The sequence below is a fragment of the Ochotona princeps genome, chromosome 23 (genome assembly GCF_030435755.1).
Source record: "Ochotona princeps isolate mOchPri1 chromosome 23, mOchPri1.hap1, whole genome shotgun sequence".
Lineage (NCBI taxonomy): Eukaryota > Metazoa > Chordata > Mammalia > Lagomorpha > Ochotonidae > Ochotona > Ochotona princeps.
The window spans coordinates 24491788-24513082 of record NC_080854.1 but is presented as its reverse complement, the minus strand read 5'-3'; the positions used below and the strand labels follow the sequence as shown (position 1 = coordinate 24513082).

The 21295-nt window shown below is 44.1% G+C and overlaps 1 protein-coding gene across 1 annotated transcript in view; it reads left to right on the top strand.

Moving 5' to 3' along the window:
- Positions 1-21295, top strand: part of PDZD2 (PDZ domain containing 2) — a 329172-nt gene that overhangs the window by 225533 nt on the left and 82344 nt on the right. Inside the window, exon 3 of the mRNA XM_058680001.1 lies at positions 11986-12472. Within this exon, the coding sequence (XP_058535984.1) occupies positions 11986-12472 (487 nt within the window). The remainder of the gene's footprint in view (positions 1-11985; positions 12473-21295) is intronic.

Here is a 21295-nt window from a genome sequence, read left to right as displayed (position 1 = left end):
TCTGCTGTTGACCATGTAGTGGCTTTGCAGTATGTTGAAATATCTCATATTAAGTCAACCAAGCATTTGAAATGTGTGCCTCAGAAAGAGCCCTAATAAAGGAGACAGTTGAACTCAGAGCAGGGTGACAATTGAGGCGGAGCCAAGACAGCCTTCTCAAGGGGTTCTGTGAAGCTGGATGCTGGGAGAGGCAATAGCTGTTCTACTCAAATGCATCTAATGCATGGTAGTTGCTCATATCAGTGTGAACTGCCCACATAGTTTACAGAACACTCAGGTGTCAGCTGATCTCCTGGCCCAGTTGGGATGGGCAGCTCCTAGACTCCTCCTTGTACTCTGGGGGCAATTCTAGAACCTCAGGATCCATCATCAGAGTTCAGGTCAGAAAGCTAGCAGTTGCCCTGGATTTTGGAGTGAGCACCAGGCCAGAGAACTGTGGAAGCAGAACAAAGGATACCACTGCTCTGTGGTTGACGAGACCCTTACTTCCTCTGTCTTAGGCTCTGTCTGCTCTTACTGCCATGTGACCCTCAAAATACCTCTTTGGCTTGGGGCCAGCAGGGCTCTGTCTCTAAGACACATGTGTCCCAGATCTTTGGTTCTGCAAGTCATTTCTCTCTCTCCCCGCCTCCCCCTCACCCCCATGAACTTGGTCTTTCCAGAGATCTATTTTCCCAGACTTGGTTCTCTTTGTGCCACCTCCATCCCAGAACTGACTTGCTTCACTTCGCGTGTGAGTCCACGTTTGAGGGTTCCTGCACAGCTACAGCACACAGGTTGAACTAGTGGACCTGCGATTAACCAGCAGATTTCGTAAAAGGAACTTACATTGGCATCTACTATATGCTGGGGCAGGGATGTCAGGGTGTGACAGACCAACTGAAGGCTCGGTTCTTCCATTTATTCCTGCCTCCTACTCCATCAGCTGTTAGACCTCAAGAATTAGTTGTGTCTTGCCCCAGGACCCAAATTGCAGAATTACACTGAACCAAGAGTAGTCTTGCTCCAAATATTTGTTAAGCAAATAGATTTTGAAAAAGCTCTCTAAGTGTTAAAAAAAAGAACCAATCCGACGGAGCTCTGTGATGTCGGAAGTGTTTGTAAATGCTATTCATCCAGCTTGAGTGCCCAGAAATGCCTCTGCTGGCTTCTATATCTGGGTTAGCTGTTTCCTGTGGCACCTTTGGTGGCCCTTGTCACTTTCATCATCTGCTTTTTTGGAAAGACTTTGTTATTCTCTGTAAATTGCCCTCTCACAATGGGTCCTCCAGGAAGTAGATGCTGTGAAATGCAGACCCTGCAAAGTCTACCAGCCCAACCAGGAAGCTGGGGGTGAGGCTTGGCACTGGGAGAGAAAGGTGGGGCCTGGTGTTTACACCTTACATAGCTAAGGGCCTAGAATCACCCCAGAATCTTTTGTTTTATCTAAACTTGACTTTGAGAGCTGAGGTGAATCCTGAAGAAGGATGGCGAGCTGACCACAATGATCACCCACTGGGCAAGTCCTTGCTGGAAGGGGAATGGAGAGGGGCTTCTCATGTGAGCCACACAGCCCAGAGAATAGTCTGCACCTCCCATTCAGACTGTTAGCTATTGGGAAGTTCATTTTATTTTCTGATAATATACTACTAAATGCTGGTTATGCTTTACCAACATTTGTGCTTAGGTATTCAATAACTTCAGGTTTCTTTTGTATTTTATTTGCAGTTATTCTAAAAATTCCAATAGGTAAATACAGATGCCTCTGCATTTCCTTTATGAAGCACAATTGGGAACCCGGGAGCTCTGAGAGCTCAAAGATCCTCATCTGTGTCATGGTTGCAACTGACCTGCCTGTGAATGCAGAGTGTGATCAGGAGCCAAGATGCCAAAGTTGTTCTGCAATAAAAAAATTGGTTTATCTGTTCTTCAAGGCTAGGGTTATATTCATGTGGTTTTCTTATTATCCAAGTTCTCTAAATCAAGAAGGAGAATTCAAGGGAACCATGGAGATGGTCAAACCACAAGGAAAACAGCCTACATTTCCTACAGCTTGTGAGCAACACTCTTTGCTCAGGGAGGAAGACCATAAGATTTTAACAAGTCAGTCCGTGTGAACCTGTAGACCAAGGGCCCTGTCCATCCCAGCTGTGCCTGCCAGAGAAGAAGAAAGAAAATCAGGTCTTGACAAAACCTTAGTAGACTTTATAGAAGAACTTTAGGAGAGAAATAGTCTGTGCCCTAAGCCAAAGCATTTCAATGGAGAGAATCCTTTGCTATTTCTTTTGTATCTTTTTCTGTGCTAACTTCAAACTCAGAAAAGAAGCCCGCTATTTTGATGAAAGCTGTTTTGACATCAGAGAATCCAGGCTTGGCGCGAGGTGGGACATTCTCTGTGCCAAGCCAATAGAGTAGACCCTGGGAGGATGGAGGAGATCTGGGGAAATTGCTTCAAGATGGAGCTGGATCTGCTTGAAAGAGCAGGGAGTAGAGGGTACAGACATTTCGTCAATGTCTGAATGAGTGTGAGAAGTGTCATGTGTGGTCTGAGATACGCCAGCCCACAGGCATCCCCGTTCTTTGAGAGTCACCTCTGAGGAGGACATGGGGGTTGGCAACCTTTTCAGTAGTGCACTGTGTGGGCTTGGTGATTAGCAGCTGGTTGTAAACTGTCAGATCTGGCTGGGAAAGTGGCACAGAAAGGGAGAATGTGTTGTACTCTTATAGCTTCTGAAAGTTTCTACCGTAGAGAAAAGTGGAGAATGCGACAGGAAAGACATGGAACTCAGTTTTGACTGAACCTTGACACACTTTTGAGGTCTAGGTAGCTCTGGGATTAGAATATACTTTGAACATAATTTCTCAGACGTGGTTGGATTTCAGTTGTCCTTGAGCATTGGTCATTTCTGCTTCTAAGGCAAGGTCACGGGTAACACCATACGTGGGACAGCACAGGAGTTGCCGTAAACAGTGTGTCAGTGTTGCAGAGTCAAGTCATGAGCGGTAAGATACGTTGGATTTTGTGTTTCAGTCCTGGTCAATCATGTACTCTCAGGGAGAAGCCATAGAGCCCCCTGTAATGTGAAATCAAGTACCTTTGGTCCATGATGTACGTGCGGTTTGAAAGATTCTTAGCACAGGATCCAAGCCAAGGAAGACTGAGCACAGTCAAACCACAGCACCATTCTTGGCATCACACCTCCCAAATCCACTCCAAAAGCAATAGCCATCGACTCTACCTTCAAAGTCCATCATGATTCTAACCACTTCTGTTTCCAGTACTATGGTCCACTGAACTTAAACCAGGAATGTCTCTGAAGGTGATTGTCCAGTCTCATTGTTTCTTGCTTAGTCTGTTCTCAACATGAAAACAAAGGAATTGCTCTAAAACATGTTACTTCCCATTTTGTATAGAAGTCTAACCATTTTGCATAGAAGTCTAACCGAGTCCGAGACCTTCTTATAAAACTGTTCTCTGCTGCTTCTCCTACTGCAACTCTGATTATTCTTCCTCACTCCTTCCTAGCCACAAAGGCGTTCTCAGTATCCCAGCATCACAGCAGGCATGCTTCCGCCTTCTGATGTGCCTTGTTGGCACTGGCTGCTGTGTCTGACTTGGAATATTCTTCTCCCAGACAGTTGTGCATCCAAGTCTTTGACCGTCACCAAGTTGTTGCTCACTGCATTCAGTGGGGCTACCCTAACCACAGAACTGACAGAAGTCAGCCTGATTCCTCTCACCCTGGCCTAAGTCTCTTCTTCCTCTTCAGTGCTGTCCATTTTGTGTATCATGTCTTAGCAACGAGTATACTTTAGGTTATCTATTTTAAAAGCTTTTATTGTCTAGTTTGTCCCCACTTTATTGTAAGTTCTGCAAACAGAAATATTGGTTTTCTTCACTTCTGGATCCTACATGTCTAGAACAGTGCCTGCATGTCATCGTTAGACAATAACTATTTGTTGAATAAATGAGTGAATGAACGAGTCATCTGCAACAAACAAATAGTGATTTCAATAGCATGTCATGAGAAAAATGGCCGAAATGCTCCCATATGCATTATCTGATGCCCATTTGGGGAGAACAAAGGCTGACTTTGATAATACGCCCAGACACATAATACCCACATCCTTAGAATAAGTTGACAGGGCTGTGGAACCGCAGTTCTAATTGGATTCTGAATAGACTGCGAGTGAGTGAGAAATCCTGCTCTACTCAGCAGTCTCACACGGAAATATGATCATCGGCACAGAAAAGCCTGGAGACTCTTTTTAGGCCAGTGTTTCTGCAGTACATTTTGTAAGATCAGTTTTCATCATCAACCAGGCATTCTCCACCTTATTTAGCTTGTGTGTTCGTCTGTCCCACAGGTGCATGATGGGGTGGGTGCTTTTAAGGGCTTTGATTTGATTCTTCCTAAGCTCAGTGCATTAAAGCCTCTGAGCAAAACTGAACCTGTATGTTTGCAGCCACAGGGCAGACAAGATCATCTTCCTTTCCTTCCTCAGAAGCTACAGTGGCATTAAAAACGCATGTGCTTTCTTGTGTGGGGATATTTTGCTGCGAGGGTTGTCAGTGTGTTTAAATCGATGTGTATTTTCAAGATAAATATGAAAAATAAGTGATACTTTTTGCATGGAAATCAAAATATTTTTTTGATACTGATCATATGGTGTAGCTGCTTTGACTGAGTGTTTTTCTGCAGGGTCCTCTACCCCACCCTTCAGAAACAGGAAGAGACTTAAACAGCCACACGGCAGGAGGGTGCATCCTCAATGCTGGTGGACACAGCTGCACCTGCTGCGTTAGGCGCTGACATCCTGGGGGCCTCAGTGATGTGCTCACATCTATCTTCTTCTTTTACCAAACCTTTGCTTGTTTCTGCCTTAAAGACAGAATGATCCAGTATTAGTCTAAGATTCATATTGATCATATTTCTAGACACTAACTTCAAGAGTAAAATGCCATTGAGCTTTATCTGTAAATTTAAGATTAGGGAATAAGACCAATTGTAAGCTGAGTTCAAGACTAACAATAAACTGAGTTATTCTGTGTGTTACCCTGCTCTATGTCACGAACTAGAATTTTCAGAAGTGATTCCATTAGCCACAGTTTCATGGATGCCAGCAGAGGACGTTAAACTTCTGGGTCAGAGGTAGAATGTGGTACTGTGTCTCATTTTCAGAGACATCGTAGCTCACCAACTCCCCCACCTCATAACCCATCCACTGATTCATTCTCTAAGATTCCCTGTAGCCAATTTTAGTCCAAAAATATAAAACAGGAAGTTCCAGAAAAAAATTCAAAAATTTGTTATTGTGTGCCATCCTGAGTAACATGATGTAATATCAGACCTTCTTGCTTTGCTCGGTGTATCTATGCTATAAACACTGCTCATTCATTACTCAGTAGCTATCTTGGTTATCAGGTCAAGTATCAAAGTGCTTATGCTTAAATGACCCTTATTTTACTTAATAATGACCCTAAAGCATAAGATGAGTGATACTGACAATGAGGATGTGCCAAAACAAGTTGTGTTTATTTTTTAATATTAATTTATTTTTACTGGAAAGGTACTTTTTACAGAGAGAGGGAGATACAGAGATAAAAATCTTCCATCTGCTGATTCACTCCCCAAATGGCCATAACCGCTGGAGCTGAGCCAATCCAAAGCCAGGAGCTAGAAGCTTCTTTTGAGTCTTCCACGTGGGTGCAGAGTCCATGGTCTGGGCCGTCTTGCACTGCCTTAAGCTGGGAGCTGGATCAGTTGTGGAATAGCCAGGGCATAAACTAGTGCACACATGGAATGCCAACACATACAGATAGACCAGCCTGTTGAGCCACCATGCTGCCACCAGAGAGAAAATGCTTTCCTTAACTGAGAAGATACAAGTGTGTCATATGTAACTCATGTACGAGAAAAACATATTGATACAGGGTTTGGTACTATGCCTACATCAGGGACCCAACGAGGGTCTTGGAACTTATGTCCCCATAGATAAGGGGCCAACTTCGGCCAGAATATTACCATTCTCACATCAGTACTTCCAGCTCCCATTCTCTCAGGGCAATGAGGACCTCTATCTGAGAGGTAGACGGATGTGATTTAACGATCATTGCTAAGAGCTGGTGCTGTAACAAATTTTGATGGCTGATCATTGGAGTTGAGATTCAGTGATCACTATTGTGTCACAGGTCAGAAAAAAAAATCTTGCAAAAATAATGTAGCTTGGTTCTTTACTGTCAATGAGGGCTCCCCAGGGTAAATTTTACGAGAAAAAAAATAATTAAACCCACATTCTTTATAATAAAAGTGTTATATTCAGATGTTTATTCTCCTTACTCTAGATTCCAGATAAGGGAACAATGGCTGAGCTCCAGCTGTTTGTGCTGAATGGAAGAGGTGAGAAGTCATAATTAGTTTCTGGCAGCTCCTCCACCCTGCAGTCAGATTACACCATTCTCCTTTCATCTATGATAAGCCTAGGCTCAGGTAAACTTTTAAAGACTGCTTGGTGCTGGAACTCCCTCCTGCTTCTCTGGTCAGGACTAACTTCTTCCCCTTCTGTGCAAGTAAAGAAATAGATGGATTTATCTTCAGGAAAGAGCCCAGGAGCATACCATCAAAAGCAGTCACTGTGACCAGCGCAGATGGTGCCAAGACATCCAACCATTCCAGTCCCCCAAAGGGAACCACATGGCACCTGCATGTCAGACAAGGGTGAGGAACAAGGCCCTGGGCTACGTCCCTCTCCTTCCTGGAGCTGCCTAAACTTGCCTCCTTGCCATTCCAAGCTGAGACTTCCCTGTGGGAGTTGGTCTCTGGGTGCTGAAACACCTTCTCTCACCCTGTTGTCCTCTGGGAACCTGTGCGTTTACAGCCTCCGCATAATTAGGCTTAGCAGGTTTTCAAAGGATGACACTTCATAGGTGAGAGAAAATTGTAGGCACGAACAACTGATGTCCACTTGTCCTGTGTGTTAGGGTGGCTATTAGTAGGTAGTCTTGTTCTATAAAACTCACACCCCATCATTATAACTTGTCCTCAACAACTTATTTGGATTCTGTTTGTTCTCTGGTTGGTTTTCCTGGGGAACTGAAGTGCTTGGATGAAGTAGGAATAGTTGCTTCAGTGACATGTCTGAGTTTCCCACTTGGGTCAGGTGTGCTCTGTGTTTCATTTTCATGACCAGTACCTAGTGGCAGCAGCCCAAGTTCCTCTGAATTACCCACACAACTACATCCATGGTTCAGTTTAACACACCACTGTGGCGTGTACTGATCCCCAGAGGCACCTGCAGACTATTTCATTTAAGGGTTTTGGTGAAACCACCAAGATATCAGGATGAGGGAGCACACATTTCCCTAGCTTATCATCCCCACACCCCATGGAGTGCCCAAGTCCCATTCCCAGCTCTGGCACCTGAGTTCAGCTTCCTGCTTGTGCAGACCCTGGGGAACAGTGGGCCGCTCAGGTATTTCAGTTCCTGACAACCATGCAGGAGACGTGAATCGAGTTTCTGGCTCCCAGAATTTGGTCCCAGACTAGCCCTGTCCACTGTGGGCATCTGGGGGTGGGACTAGCAAATAAGAACCACCTTTTTTTCTCTATCTCAAATAAATAGATAAAAAACATATACATATTACAATTATACAGCTACCCCAAGCTGTCAGTAACATCAGGACATAAATAATACTTATTTTTTGAACCTTCTGATGCCTTGTATATCTGCCCTTCTCTTATCTGATTTCCCAGTTTTTTTTTTCTTCAGACTCCAGGTCTCTTTATTCCTCTCATTATTCCAAACAGCCAGTCACACCTATCAACCCTTTCTCCTGGAGAGCTCAGATTCCAGAACTAGGAGAGTGTCAGGGAACAGGGGAGCTGCTTGAAGCTTCTTTTGGGTCAGGATCCCTTAGAGTAGGGAAGAATACATTCAGAAAATACCAAGAGGGCTCAGCGCTGTAGCCTAATGGCTAAAGTTCTCACCTTGCACACACCAGGATCCCATATAGATAACAGTTCTAATCCCAGCACCCCCACTTTCCATCCAGCTCCCTACTTATGCCCTGGGAAAGCAGTCGATGGCGGGCCAAATCCTTAGGACCCTCACTTGCACGGGAGACCCAGAAGAGTCTCCAGGCTGCTGACTTCGAATTGACTCAGCTCTGGCTATTGCAGCCACTTGGGGAGTGAATCAGCAGACGGAAGCTCTTCCTCTCTGTCTCTGCTTCTCTATGTATATCTGACTTTCCAATAAAAATAAAATAATCTTTAAAAAATAAAGTTCATTTTTAAAAAATGCCAGGTGAACATGAAGAACAGCAGCAGATTTCAGCCGGAGACTGAATCCAGAGCATGCTCTGCGAGGATGTTATTCTCTCTTGCATCCTGGAAATGCCAAGGCAAATAGATTTTTAATTAAACTAATAATTTTACATGCCAGGGGAAATCTCAAATCTCTTGAAAAAGTAAAGAATAATTAGATGGTAGAGACCCTTCGGAAAGGCGATGACTGTAAATGAGAAGCCTGCGAACTTTGTACATCACAGAATTGGCTTCTAGTTCTCTCTCATCTCTCAAGTCCTGAGCTGCAGTTTGTCCGAGGCTTGGACCCCAGAGGACACCATCGGGAGGTGGGGCCTTGTGGGTTGGGAGGGTGGAGCCCTGAGGGACGCCTGAATTCCTTCCTCATTTGTGAGATCTTGCTCCCGCAGGACCGAGTAAGGTACCACTAGGATGCAAGTCCACTCCTGGCATTCTTGCTCCTGTACTTTTTGCCGTGAGGGGAAGCTGCAGGATGGTATCGCCAGATGTGGCTGCCCAACCCTGGGCGTGCCACCATCCAGAGCCATGAGACATAATAAATCAGTTTTCTTTATATTTGCCGAATCTCAGATATCCCATGATAGCAGCAGAAAATGGGCTAAGACTTTGAGTTGAAAAATTCTAATACTAGGCATAAATTCTACAGAATAAGGGGGAAAAAAGGAGGAAGACTTCTATTGTGAGTTAGCTGAAAGGTACCAAAAAGTTGGGTAACTCGGTTAAATACAGCTGGATGACGCATGTGAGGTGTTGTATTTATGGCCATTTCAAGAGTTCAGAGAAAGTTATCCCCTGCTGAGGAACTGCTCTTTGTCACTGACTAGCTAGGGTCCATAACTCACTCATTGTCCTTTGTCTTCTGAATGACCTTAGAAAATTCACTGTCCAGGAAGAAATAAAATAACCTGCCATCCAGTTCCTTGAAGATGCCAAGATGTTATTTATTGCTAGGAAACCAGGAGAGAGCCAGGAGATGGTGCAGAACTGACCATAACGACCCTATTGTCTTTGTAGTTTTGCCAAGTGTGGACGCTGTGGGAATAAGATACTGATGCGGTTACAGGTGCCTTCCTAAGTTCTTGGAGCTTCTGCAAGAGTACAGAAGGAAAGATACTTAAGATATTGTCTTCCAAGTCCATAGGCTAACCTTTGTGGCTCTGGAAAAGGTCTCCATTAAGTTGTTCAGAGTTTTAGTGTGCAAGGTAGATTCTCAGAAAATAATTTTACATGAAGGACTCTGTCAGTTAAATCTTTCCCAGCCAGATGGTAAAGGTCCCGGAGGCCTGGGACAAGCTGGACATGAAGTAAATGTTTCTACTACTTTTCCAGGTTTATGTTTTATTCTTGGCATTGGCTTACTATTGTTGGGATGCTTTGCTCCTCCTAGCCCCACAACTCTTCCTAGGAAACGAATAATCCACAATGATGAGGACAGGAAAACGACTTAGAGATACTCCATTGTAACACCTAACTCCATCAGTGAGGAGAGTCAAGGGCAGGCTTGAGGATTATTTAAAGAGGAGACTTGAAGCCAGTGTTATAATGTGGTTGGTAAAGCCAGGATGTCTACTTGGGTATCCAAATCTCCATCAGTAAAATCTCTTTTACTGCTTTAGAATGTTTGCCATAACACCTGAGAAAATATGTATTTTACAACCTGCCTAACCTATTTAGAGGGCTTTTTCCTTTCAAAAAGGTTGTTTTGTTTTGTTTTGCAATATAGGGGGGAAAAGCCCCACATTTCAAAGAAATGAAACATTCTAGGAAAATGTCACTGGGAAGCAGGGCTATTGTTTGTTTTCTAGACATCAGTGGATGGGCTCCGCACCTCTTCATCCCAGGCTACTTCACAGAAGGCCCTGAGGCCTATTCCTGTCTCTTACCTACTTGTTTCTGTGTATGAGGTCACCAGGAACCAGAACAAAGAACATTTTTAGTAGATTGGTTGGTATTTGAGTACCGTTCTCTCTTGTTCAGTTTACTCTGTGGGTAAATTCAGATTTACTCTCTCCTTTTGTCAGGCAGGCACTGATGTTGCATTAGCCTGCTCATCGGGTATGGGGACATAAACCACTGGCCCAGCGCATTTCCAACCCAGCTCATCAACCCTCTACCTTCTTGCTGCCTGAACAAAGGTTCATTGTGAGCAATGAGGCCGGCTTTGATGACCTGGGTCCTTTCCCATATCCTCTTTGGGGCTGACTTCCCTGGTGACAAGATCACAGAGGGGTATCCTAAATGCCTGTTTATCTGCAGCCTTCCTTTCTTTATGGGCAGTCTTGCACCCAGAGGGAGAGCAGCTGGTTTAATATGCCTGGAAAGATTGTCTGTTTGTCACTTAGAAGAGATGTAGGCGGTACAGCCTCAAGCCTTCCTTTTGTGGGCGTTTGAAGACCGGTCAGAAGCAGGTCTGATTTGTGAGGAACCAAGTTGTTGACACTATTTGCTTGGGAGGCTATAATGTGTAAGATGTGGCAAGATTCCTGGGCTGGGTGGGGGATGGCAATTTCTCGGGTTCATCAGAGAGTTGTGCCCCTTTATCTTGGGTGGCACGGTGGCCCAACCAGGCTCCCTGATGTTAAGCAAGTATTTTCTTTGCTGGAGCTTTAATGACCTGGTTCTGAATGTTGCTGCTTATTCAGTGAATTTCATGTTCCATTTCCTTGTTATTCTTTAGGATCTGGAATAATTATGGTCTGCACACATTATATGCATTATTATCTCATTTATATCATTTCCTGCTTCTCAATATTTTTCAAAACCTCAAATGCAAGGAGTCTTGTTCCTGCAAATGTGTATTATGGAAAAGCTGCATGGATTCTTTTTTTTTTTTTTCTAGCAAAATAAACTTACCTTTTAATTCCATTTTCTGTGAACTTTGTCTGCCCTTTATATGGAAAAGTAACTAACCCTTCTGCACTCTGTGTCACCAACTCCTCAATTGTTCCTGGTTGACACAGTTCCCAAATGTTGCACTTTGTTCTGGTTCTCTGTGGCTATACTTGTTGTACTTTGTCAGAACTACTTCTAATGTGGTCCCCAGCCTGGAAATGATACTGTCTGTGCTATAAACAGCTCCCATAGGCCCATTTCCAAGAAATACACTTGATACACATTCAGTGTGACTTGTGGTTCCCAGTGCTTACTGAGTCAGTCACATCTTAACACCAGCCAGCAACACTCCCCAGCCCCACCAAGTATCTTCTTCACTGTGGGACAGAGGGATCTCTTGCTGTGCGCTTGATTTTCTTGATCTTAGGAGTGAGGCTTCTCATTTCCTCTGATACTTTAATCCTTCTTTGACCCTGTGGACTTGTGATATTATTCCATCGGGACCAGACAGATCAGAGTCTACCACAACCAGATGAAATTGTTAATGGAGCAGAAAATTTTGCTTTTTAGTGGTTTGTTGAGTTAAAATCCTCCCCTACTTCCTAATCCCAGGACACTTATATCAGTGATACCTTGGTTATGGAGTTTTGGGATAACTTGTAGCACCAACAACTCTAGATATTCAAAGAAGAACTGGAGTGTTGAGTTTCTCTAAGAGTTGGGTACCTTCATCTGCCAGCCAGCTCTTGAGGTATATTGTCCTGTGCTAGCCACTGACTGCATCTGTCCATGATGGGGTTCAGAAGGGCATGTGGAGCTCTAACCAGCGCCTCTCTGTGTGTTACAGTTACCTGGCTGAGCAGTGCTGGAATGGCGGCTTCATCTACCTGATCATGCTTCGGCGCTTCAAGCACAAAGCCCACCCTACTTACAATGGCGCCAGTAGCAATAGCTCTGAACCAGGAGACACACCTATCTTGGAACTGGGTGACCGAACAGCAAAGAAGGGAAAAAGAACAAGAAAGTTTGGGGTAATTTCAAGGCCACCCACCAGCAAGACCCCTGAAGAATCCAAGAGTGGTGTTGGCTGTGAGTCCACCAACGACCCTAGCTTGGAGCTAGAGAATGGCCCGGACCCTGCACTTGGAAATGGTCATGCCTTTGAGCTAGAAAATGGGCCAGACTCTCTCAAGGAGGTGGCTGGACCCCATCTAGAGAGGTCAGAAGTGGACAGAGGGACAGAGAATAAAATTCCTCTGGCCACGGGCAATGACAAACGACGTTTCTCTAAAGCTGGAAAGACAGACTTCCAATCGAATGACTGCCTGGCACGGGTAAGTTTTGGTTTGATGGTAAAATCTGAATGTTAAAAGAAATAGTGTTGAGGTTGCTTTTAAGGTTAAAAAACATATCTGAGGTGACTTTGTGTTTAGAAGCCAACAACTTCAAGATAAATCATCGGAGCACACAACAATAACAAAAAAAGTCGTTTCATCCTATTTAAACAAAGAGCTGGTCAAGTGATCACATTGGCAAGTTCAGGTCTTTGGTGGTAAAATTTAAGTCCTGTGAGGTCCAAAAAAAGTACTTGATCTCTACCATGAATTATCACTGCTGTCACTATGGCCTGATGCAGCAGGAAGCATCTGCTTTTATCTGGAACAGTTGAAAACCAATGACATTTTCACGGACTTGTGTGATTACCTTGGTGAATTCCTGTGGAGTTTGGAAGCTTCACACAAGTCCCTGCTACTGTGCTGTCCAGCAGTGGTGGTCAAGGTTGGTCTTATTAAAGACAAAGCAGATGTGGTACATTTTTGGATGGGAACAGGTGACTGTGTCCCTTGCCCATCATAACTAACATTTTCTCATTTAAGTAAGATTTCTTAAAAGGTAAATGTTTTCTTTTTTATCTTTTTTTTTAATTGATTACATTGCATTATGTGACAGTTTTATAGGCACTAGCATTCCCCTCTCCCCTTCCCAACCCCCCACCATGGTGGATTCCTCCACCTCGTTGCGTTACCACAGTTCAAATTCAGTTGAGATTCTTTCATTGGAAGCATCTACCAAGCATAAAGTCAACCATCTTACTGTCCAGATAAGTTCAACGGTTTCTTGGGGAGACTATCTCTGGTCTGAAGGTAGAGCCGGCAGAGTAAAAGCCCTGACATTACATCAGTAACAATTTATAACGTTACGGAATTAGTCAACATGGTATTGAGTAACCAGTATGTTAAAAGAGAAAAAAAAAAGAATGCAAGTTCTGAACCACATCCTATGACTTCTACATTGACATTTCAATTATTAGTTAATGTGCAACCGGGTTCTATACACCTTAAAATGGCTATAGATTACTATTCAGCTGTCTCATATCTATTTTCATTTTAGTATTTAGCAGTTTATAGCATTGAAGTATGATTTTGCTGAACCTGGCTGTTTTTTGGGTAGTCTAACTCTATAACTCTAACAAGACATATGTCAACAGTTTAGGTGAATAGTGTTAGGAGGGGTGTGCAGAGAAATCTTCAGTACCCCAGTGAGGAGTAACTAATCTTTGTGTCCCACCCAGTGAGTTATAAGTGCATCCCCGCTGACCATTTCCTGTCTGTTTCTAAGCTTTCCTTGCTGTTCTATCCTAGCTTTTTTGTTTGTTTGTTTATTTGTTTGTTTGTTTTGAGGGGTTTCTGGAGGGATCCTGATGGTCATTACGAGAGAGGGTGGGGACCCAAAGTAAGGCAAATGTTTTCATTCCAAGGATCCTCTTGGCTGATTTTCCTCTGGGTTCTTGATGACATAGTTGCTTCCTAGGTGGGTACCAGTTGGTTACTTGCTGAACTTAAGAAAAGAAGGACTCTAGGGAGTTTTTAAAAAACAGTGGAAAATGGGAATAGAAGTATCAAGTTCACCTTTGCTTACTGGGAATGACTATAATTTCTACAAAGACTACTCCATATATATTTTTCCAGTGATGGACCATCTGTATGATAGATTGTAGTCCTTCCCTCGGGGCACATGTTCCTCATTTGATTTTCAGAGGAGGCACCATGTATTGTTGGAATGCATGAAGCTGTCAGAAGGAAAGAAGTGATGTTCTGTAAATGCTTTCCACCACTTTCTTAACCCTACCCCCACCAATTAAGGCAAAGAGAGTTCTCATGGAACATTCCTTCACACACAAAAATTTATTTTGATATTATAAAAACTGTAATAATGTGGTCCTGGGCAGTGAATAATATATTGTCATATGACTTTTCCCCCATAGGATTAGACTGTAAATAAACAATGATATATAAAAAAGAAAAATAAGGCAAGAAGTGTTTGTTGCCTCAACAATTTGAAGGCTTAAGGCAGCAAAAGAGGGTGAATCTAACACACAGTCCCAAGAACAGGCTTTATGTGGACCGAGACAGAGTAAAAATTAGTTGGAATGACTTTAAAAGGAAAATACAACTTACAGGGAGCACCTATTGTCTGCTCATTCGGAGCAGTCACATAAAAAAGGAATTCCTGTGCTAAGCCATCGGTACTTGCTCTTAGCCCCAAAACTGAGAGGTTGATAAGGGCTAAATCACTGGAAAACTGTGCTACAAACGAAAAAGTCAGGAACAAAGAAACCTGACCTGTTGCCTTTGCAAGATTTTCTACCATAAGCTGATGTCTGTGCGAAGGACGGACCGTTGAGGATTTGAGCTTTTCTCACCAGTACATAATCCACTTTGGCCCTGGGTCTTGATTTTGGTCTTGGGTGGTCGGATTGTGCCACACCCCATCTCTGGCACAAATGTCTAGGCACCTTTTTCTTTTCTTTTTTAAGATTTATTTATTTTTATTGGAAAGTCATATACAGAGAGGGGGAGAGACAGAGAGGAAGATCTTCCGTCTGCTGATTCACTCTTCAAGTGACCACAATGGCCAGAGCTGAGCCAATCCGAAACCAGGATCCAGGAGCTTCTTTGGGGCCTCCCACATGGGTGTAGGGTCCCAAGGCTTTTGGGCCATCCTTGACTGCTTTCCCAGGCTACAAACAGGGAGCTGGATGGGAAGCGGGGCTGCTGAGAAAAGAAGTGGCATCTCTATGGGATACCAGTGCATGCAAGGTGAGGACTTTTGTCGTTAGGCCATGGCACCGAGCCCCAGGCACCTTTTTCTGCCCAGAAATCTCCTTGTCAGGTGCATCTGGCCAGGTTGAGAGGTGACAAGAAGCAGTTTCACAGCCTCACCATATCCTAGTGATCTCAACATGGAGCCTGAGGTTGCTTAGGTTCTGGAACTAGAATGGATTTTTCTTTTTCTCTAGGATAGTTGAGACCAAGGTCGTCCTAAAATAGAATTTCCAGGAAAAAGAATTTATTTGCCTCTTAAAATCTTACGAAGAAAAAATTCCTTTCTCCTTGAAAAACAGTAGATTAAACAATTCAGTGTTGTACCATTTTGGTTTTATTGATGATTTAATATAACTACAAAAACTTAACAAATTACACAAAAGGCTTTCAAGGATCATTCAGACCATTTTTACTTGTCAGATACTTTTTCATAGATGGTTTTGTTCCAAGAAGCAGTTACCTTACCATAAATCTTCAGTCTTTGTTTTCCTATTTGGTTCTTCCTCAACAGAGCAGTAAGAAACACACTTCCTTCCCACTGATGCTTCAACTTTTTAAAAATGGCATATTTCCACAAAATTAGAACCCATAATGATACAAGCTTAATATGAAAAAAATGTAAAAGTTGAATCCTTCCTCCAAGCCATAGGAAACTCTTAGGACATAGGCAACCATTTTAGAAATGAGTTCATCGCTTCTCGGCCTTTTTGCTAAGATCAAGTGTAGAAATGAGTTCAGAATTCCTTCTTGGGCCCGGCGGAGTAGCCTAGCGGCTGGGGTCCTCGCCTCGGACGCCCCGGGATCCCATATGGGCACCGGTTCTGGTCCCGGCAACTCCACTTCCCATCCGGCTCCCTGTTTGTGGCCTGGGAAAAGCAGTCGAAGATGGCCCAATGCATTGGGACACTGCACCTGCGTGGGAGACCTGGAAGAGGTTCCTGGCATCGGATCGGCGCTCATCGGCCCGTTGCGGCTCACTTGGGGAGTGAATCTTCGGACGGAAGATCTTCCTCTCTGTCTCTCCTCCTCTCTGTACATCTGGCTGTAATAAAATGAATAAATCTTTTTTAAAAAAAAGAATTTCTTCTTTCTCACCAAGATCCTTGCCACCCAAGATCATACTTTTTGCGATTCTATTTATGTAAATTGTATAGTGTGTGTGTGTGTGTGTGTGTGTGTGTGAGAGAGAGAGAGAGAGAGAGAGAGAGAGAGAGAGAGATGCTGCATCATGAAAGTGAATATAACCAAACATGGTCTCAGTTAAAAAAAAGAAAGAAATGCCAGGCAGGTGCATTTATTCACAACTGTCCTGTATGCATCTGTGGATGTGGCTGAGTTCTTCCCCAGGTAATCATAACCTCTCCCAGACAATGGCAGGCCTCTCCCATATGGTAGGCTCCTGTTTTCTCCCTATGAATTGAGCATCTTGGCTTAATGACAATGGAGTTCCCAACTTTCACACTATGATCGCACATTTCTTCATTTCTTATGGATCAATCTCAAGGAGAGGGATAAGCAAAACCACTTAGAGTAGGTTTGCCACTAGGGCCAGTGTTTGTTTACTGCAGTGGGATTCTAGTTGGATGATGCATCTTCTCACATTTGGGACAAAGATGTTGTAAAATTCATTTGGGCTCCCACAGCAGTGAGGTCACATAAAAGCGGTGAAACAGCTCGCTTTCATGTACTGTCCTGTTTTGGTCAATCAGTCCCCGTGCTGGCCTCAGTGAAGAGACACATGTGTGAATGCACACAGTAGTTGATGGTTTACAGGAAAGGCTGACACTCTGGCCACATCAGTACAGAAGTCCCCAGCATCCCCTGTTTTGTGGTTTGGCTTTTTCTCAACAGGCTGACAAAATCTCATTGCCCTGTAAGCCAGCTTAAAAGGAAACAAATGCCCAAACCATCTGTCTATGCAGGGACTCCTTCAGAGCCCAGTCATCTTTGCAGTTGCATCAGTGTTTGATTGTTGAATGTTGGCCAACAGGCAGGTCTCCCATTTGGGTGAGCTGCTTCGCTTCAGTCTCTGTGGCTGCCAAAGAGTGGTGAGATGCGTGGAGAAATGCTGTTTGTTAATCCAGTGCTATTTAGGGAATGTGGTCATTGTATATTAGACACAGTTAGGCTCATAACTTGGTAAATGAGTTAGACAAGATTTCCATCGCATGACATTTATAGCCTCTAAGGGGGTCACAAACAAATTTTTAAGAAGTGAATAAATTAGGTTGTCAGATAGTGACAAGTACCACCCATGAAATAAAGCAGGGCAAAATGAAAGATCGCTTGGCTCTGTCATGGGTGGGAAGCATATGGATCCTGGGTGTCAGCGAAGGAAGACCTCATTACAGAGGTGACGTTTCAGTGGAGGACTGAGTGTCAGAAAAGGGCAACCTTGCAAAATCTGGGGGCAGAATGTTCCCAAAGAACTGAGAAAAGCACCTGCCCCAAGACGGGGAGCAAAGAAACTGAACGGTGGTTGATGATGTGTAGGTGTGGGAGGGGTACATCACAGAGGTCGTGTGTGCCATCACAGTTGGGTAGCAGGCCTGTTTCAATAGGGAGTTGTTGGAGGGCTTCAAGTCACTGCATCATGTGTGCTTTATTTTCCCAATTTCATATATATATATATAGCCAGACGGGCTTCGTTTGGGGTCCATGTATATGTGGTATATATATATATATGTGTGTGTGTGTGTTTTGTTTTTGATGTTTACATAGTTGAGAAGGATGCATGCCCATGTGGGTCACTGATTAGGGTGAGAAGGGTCAAGAAAAAGGGGAAAGTGGATGAGGCAATTTATTTCCAATTTTCTTTTTCTTCGCATCTTTGGGGAAAGGGGGAAAGAGAAGAGAAAAGGAGAAGCTAAATCTAGCATCTTAACCACATCAGTATCTAAAGATGAGGAACAGCCACCCAATGTCATCCCAGAGTCCCCAGTGTGGAGCATGCTCTGAGAACACTGCTCAAGTGGTTTTGATAATTCTGAAATACTGTTGATTGTGTTGATCAAAGGATGAGGAGATCCTTCCAGGGTCCATTATTTGACATAGTCCAACTTTGAGTCTCCACTCACCCAAACACTTGCTGTCAATGCTTGTCTGAGAGAGTTGTGCAATTTGTTGTGCCCTCTTTCCTCTGCTGTGGTGCTAGGTGTCCCCTGCAAGCCCCAATGGACTGCCATATCCCCCACATACATCTGGGCATGCCGTCCACTGCAGCGTTTTAAGCATCTGAGAAGGCCCAGTTCATGTGTTCCACAATCAGACCACAGACCATGTGATTCTCCCTGTGGTTGGAGTTCTGAGTCTAGTGGTTCAGTTGTGGGGGCTCGGGGGACTCCAAAGAAACCACACCTGAGGTGACTGCAGACCTAACTCCTGTGTGTGCTAGCCAGTATGGGGTCCAACTTAGTCCATCACCCACATCAGCCTACACACACACACACTGATGATTATAGAATGCTTGATAAAGAATAATGGACTGTAGGTGGTAACAAATAAAAAAGGAGGCCATATTGAGTTGTCACTCAAGCCACAGATACTGGAAGCTTTGATAATTATGGCATGCGTAGGGGAGTAGGATGTAGGGGGGTAGGCAGTCACTAGACGTGAGGTCCATTGAGCAAGCAGCCTGCAGGTGTTGTTCAGGTGTAGGAGGTAAAATAGAGGAGGGACTCAAAGATAACCCCTGGACTTTAGTTGTGTGTCACCTTAGCTTAAGTAGATGGCAGTGCTGATCCAGTAAGGTGGCAAAGTCAGGAGTGGGAGGACAGAGTTCTGGTTTAACCATTCTGAGATGTGTGCCAAGTACCCACGTGTGACTGGAAGGAGGCAATTGGAGTTGCACTTAAAATTGCTGTATTTAAGTTAGGCTCGTGGCATTTAACCAGCACCAGCTTTGGCCTAGTAAACTTTATTCCCTGGTTTTGTTTCTAACTTTGCTTTATCCATTGCCAGCTAAATTTAGGGCTCAAAATCATAGAATTAAAACATAACATTTGCCTTTTGCTGCCTATGACATCTTTATACTCCTCTGAACTCCTACATTACATGACCAAGAAACTCTAAGGCAAGAAAATGTCCATTCATTTCTTTGAACACTGTTCTTATAGCTTCTACTTTCAATTCTAGGGTGTGTGGGGCGGGGGAACTGTGCTAATGAGTAACATTGAAGAAGTGTTTCTTGACCAGTACCATATGGCAGACTAGTCATTTCCAACCCTGAAGTCATTTTTATTAGATTTGTTTTGAAGTTCACTTATTGGAAAGGAAGAGTGGCACAGAGAGAGAGCTCTTCCATCTGCTGGCTTGTTTACTAAATGGCCACAATGGTTGTGGCTGGGCCAGGCTGCATACAGGAGCTAAGAATGCCATCTGCATCTCTCCTATGCGTGGCAGGGTCCTAACTACTTGGGATATGACCAGCAACTCTCCCAGGCAGGGAGCAGGGAATAGATCAGATGTAGAGCAGCCAGGACAAGGAATGGAGCTCTGATATGGAATGTTGATATTGCAAGTGACCCTGCAACTGTGTGATTCCTGGTTCCTTTTTACTAGCCTGTGTGTGTTGGGCTGGGAGAGGAGTGTGAAATAGGTAGTAGGTGTTCTCAACTCAAGCTATCAGAGTATATACACTTGGCCATTATACGCTTGAACACAGATTTGCATATTTCTTGTCACAAGTCCCATTTCTTTTTAAAAATATTTAATCTTTTTTATTGGAAAGGCAGATTTACAGAGAGAAGGAGAGACAAATATCTTCCATATGCTGGTTCACTCCCCAAGTTGCTGCCACAGCCAGAACTGAGCTAATCTGAAGCTAGGAGCTAGGAGCTTCTTCCAGGTCTCCCACATGGGTCCAGGGTTCCAAGGCTTTGGGTCATCCTCTGCTGCTTTCTCAGGCTATAATCCGGGAGCTGGATGGGAAGTGGAGCATCCGGGACACAAACTGGCTTGGCAGTGGAGGCTTAGCCAGTTGAACCAACATGCTGGCCCTACAAGTTTCATTTCTAAATGCAATTTAAAACGAGGAAGTACCTAGTATTGTCACACCCTTCATGAGTCATACTTAACTGCTCTGTTTAACAAACAAAATGTCAACAAAAAAGGAAACAGAAAGAATGGTGGTGTGAACTTATAATGGGATTAGATAAATTTTCACTAATTTAACCTGAAGCCAGATAGGTTTTCTTGATGCTGGGCTCCCTCCAGGGCCTCAGTTGCTCTTGGGAAAAAGGGTCACAGCCATTCAGTCCTGGGACAGGGTAAGCCTGGTCTTATGTGTTCAACCAGAGGCACCTCTGCAGATCTTCCATGGGAAAAACCCAGCCCAGCCACTGCCCTGCTTAAGTTTCCCAGGTGCAGGATAAGGACCAGAGAAGCAGCCCCAGGGCTACTGGTGTGGGAAGCCCAGCAAGCCCACACAAGAGCTAAGCAATACATCCCAAAACATTCTTTTCCATGGTACCCACCAGGCCACAGTGTCTCGTATATTAGCAGCGGTGGAAGTTACCCTCTTGGTTGTCTCACCAACTGCCAAGAATGTGTTTTTGGAAGCAGAGGAGCCAAAGAGACTTGGAGAACTGGGGAGGATGTTTCTGAATGGGGAAGAGGAAGGTGTTCCAGAGGTCAAAGGCAGTAAACCAAAACCCGCAGAGTCCAAAGTGAGATGATCAGATGAAATAGGGCTCGTTGACAAGTTCATGAACTACTGTGGTAAGCCAGTGACTTCTGAAGTTACATTTGGCCAGACGGGCTTTGTTTGTGGTCCACGGACAGAGAAGACAGTTGGCATCACTATGTGTGGCTTTAATAATGAGGCTCCATCAAGCTGCACAGTTCTAGAAAAAGTATAGTATCTACCAGGTCTCTGTCTGGGTGTCACTGCCCCAGACATTCCTAACACTGCGTATGGGTGACGGCTCCACATCTGGTTTTCTTCCCATTGCGTAAGAAGTCATCTTTGTTTCTGTGTGTGTGTGGCTTAGATTTTCTGAATGCTTCACATTCTTCTGCCTTCACAAGCAGCTTCAGTGTGCAGATTGCCTG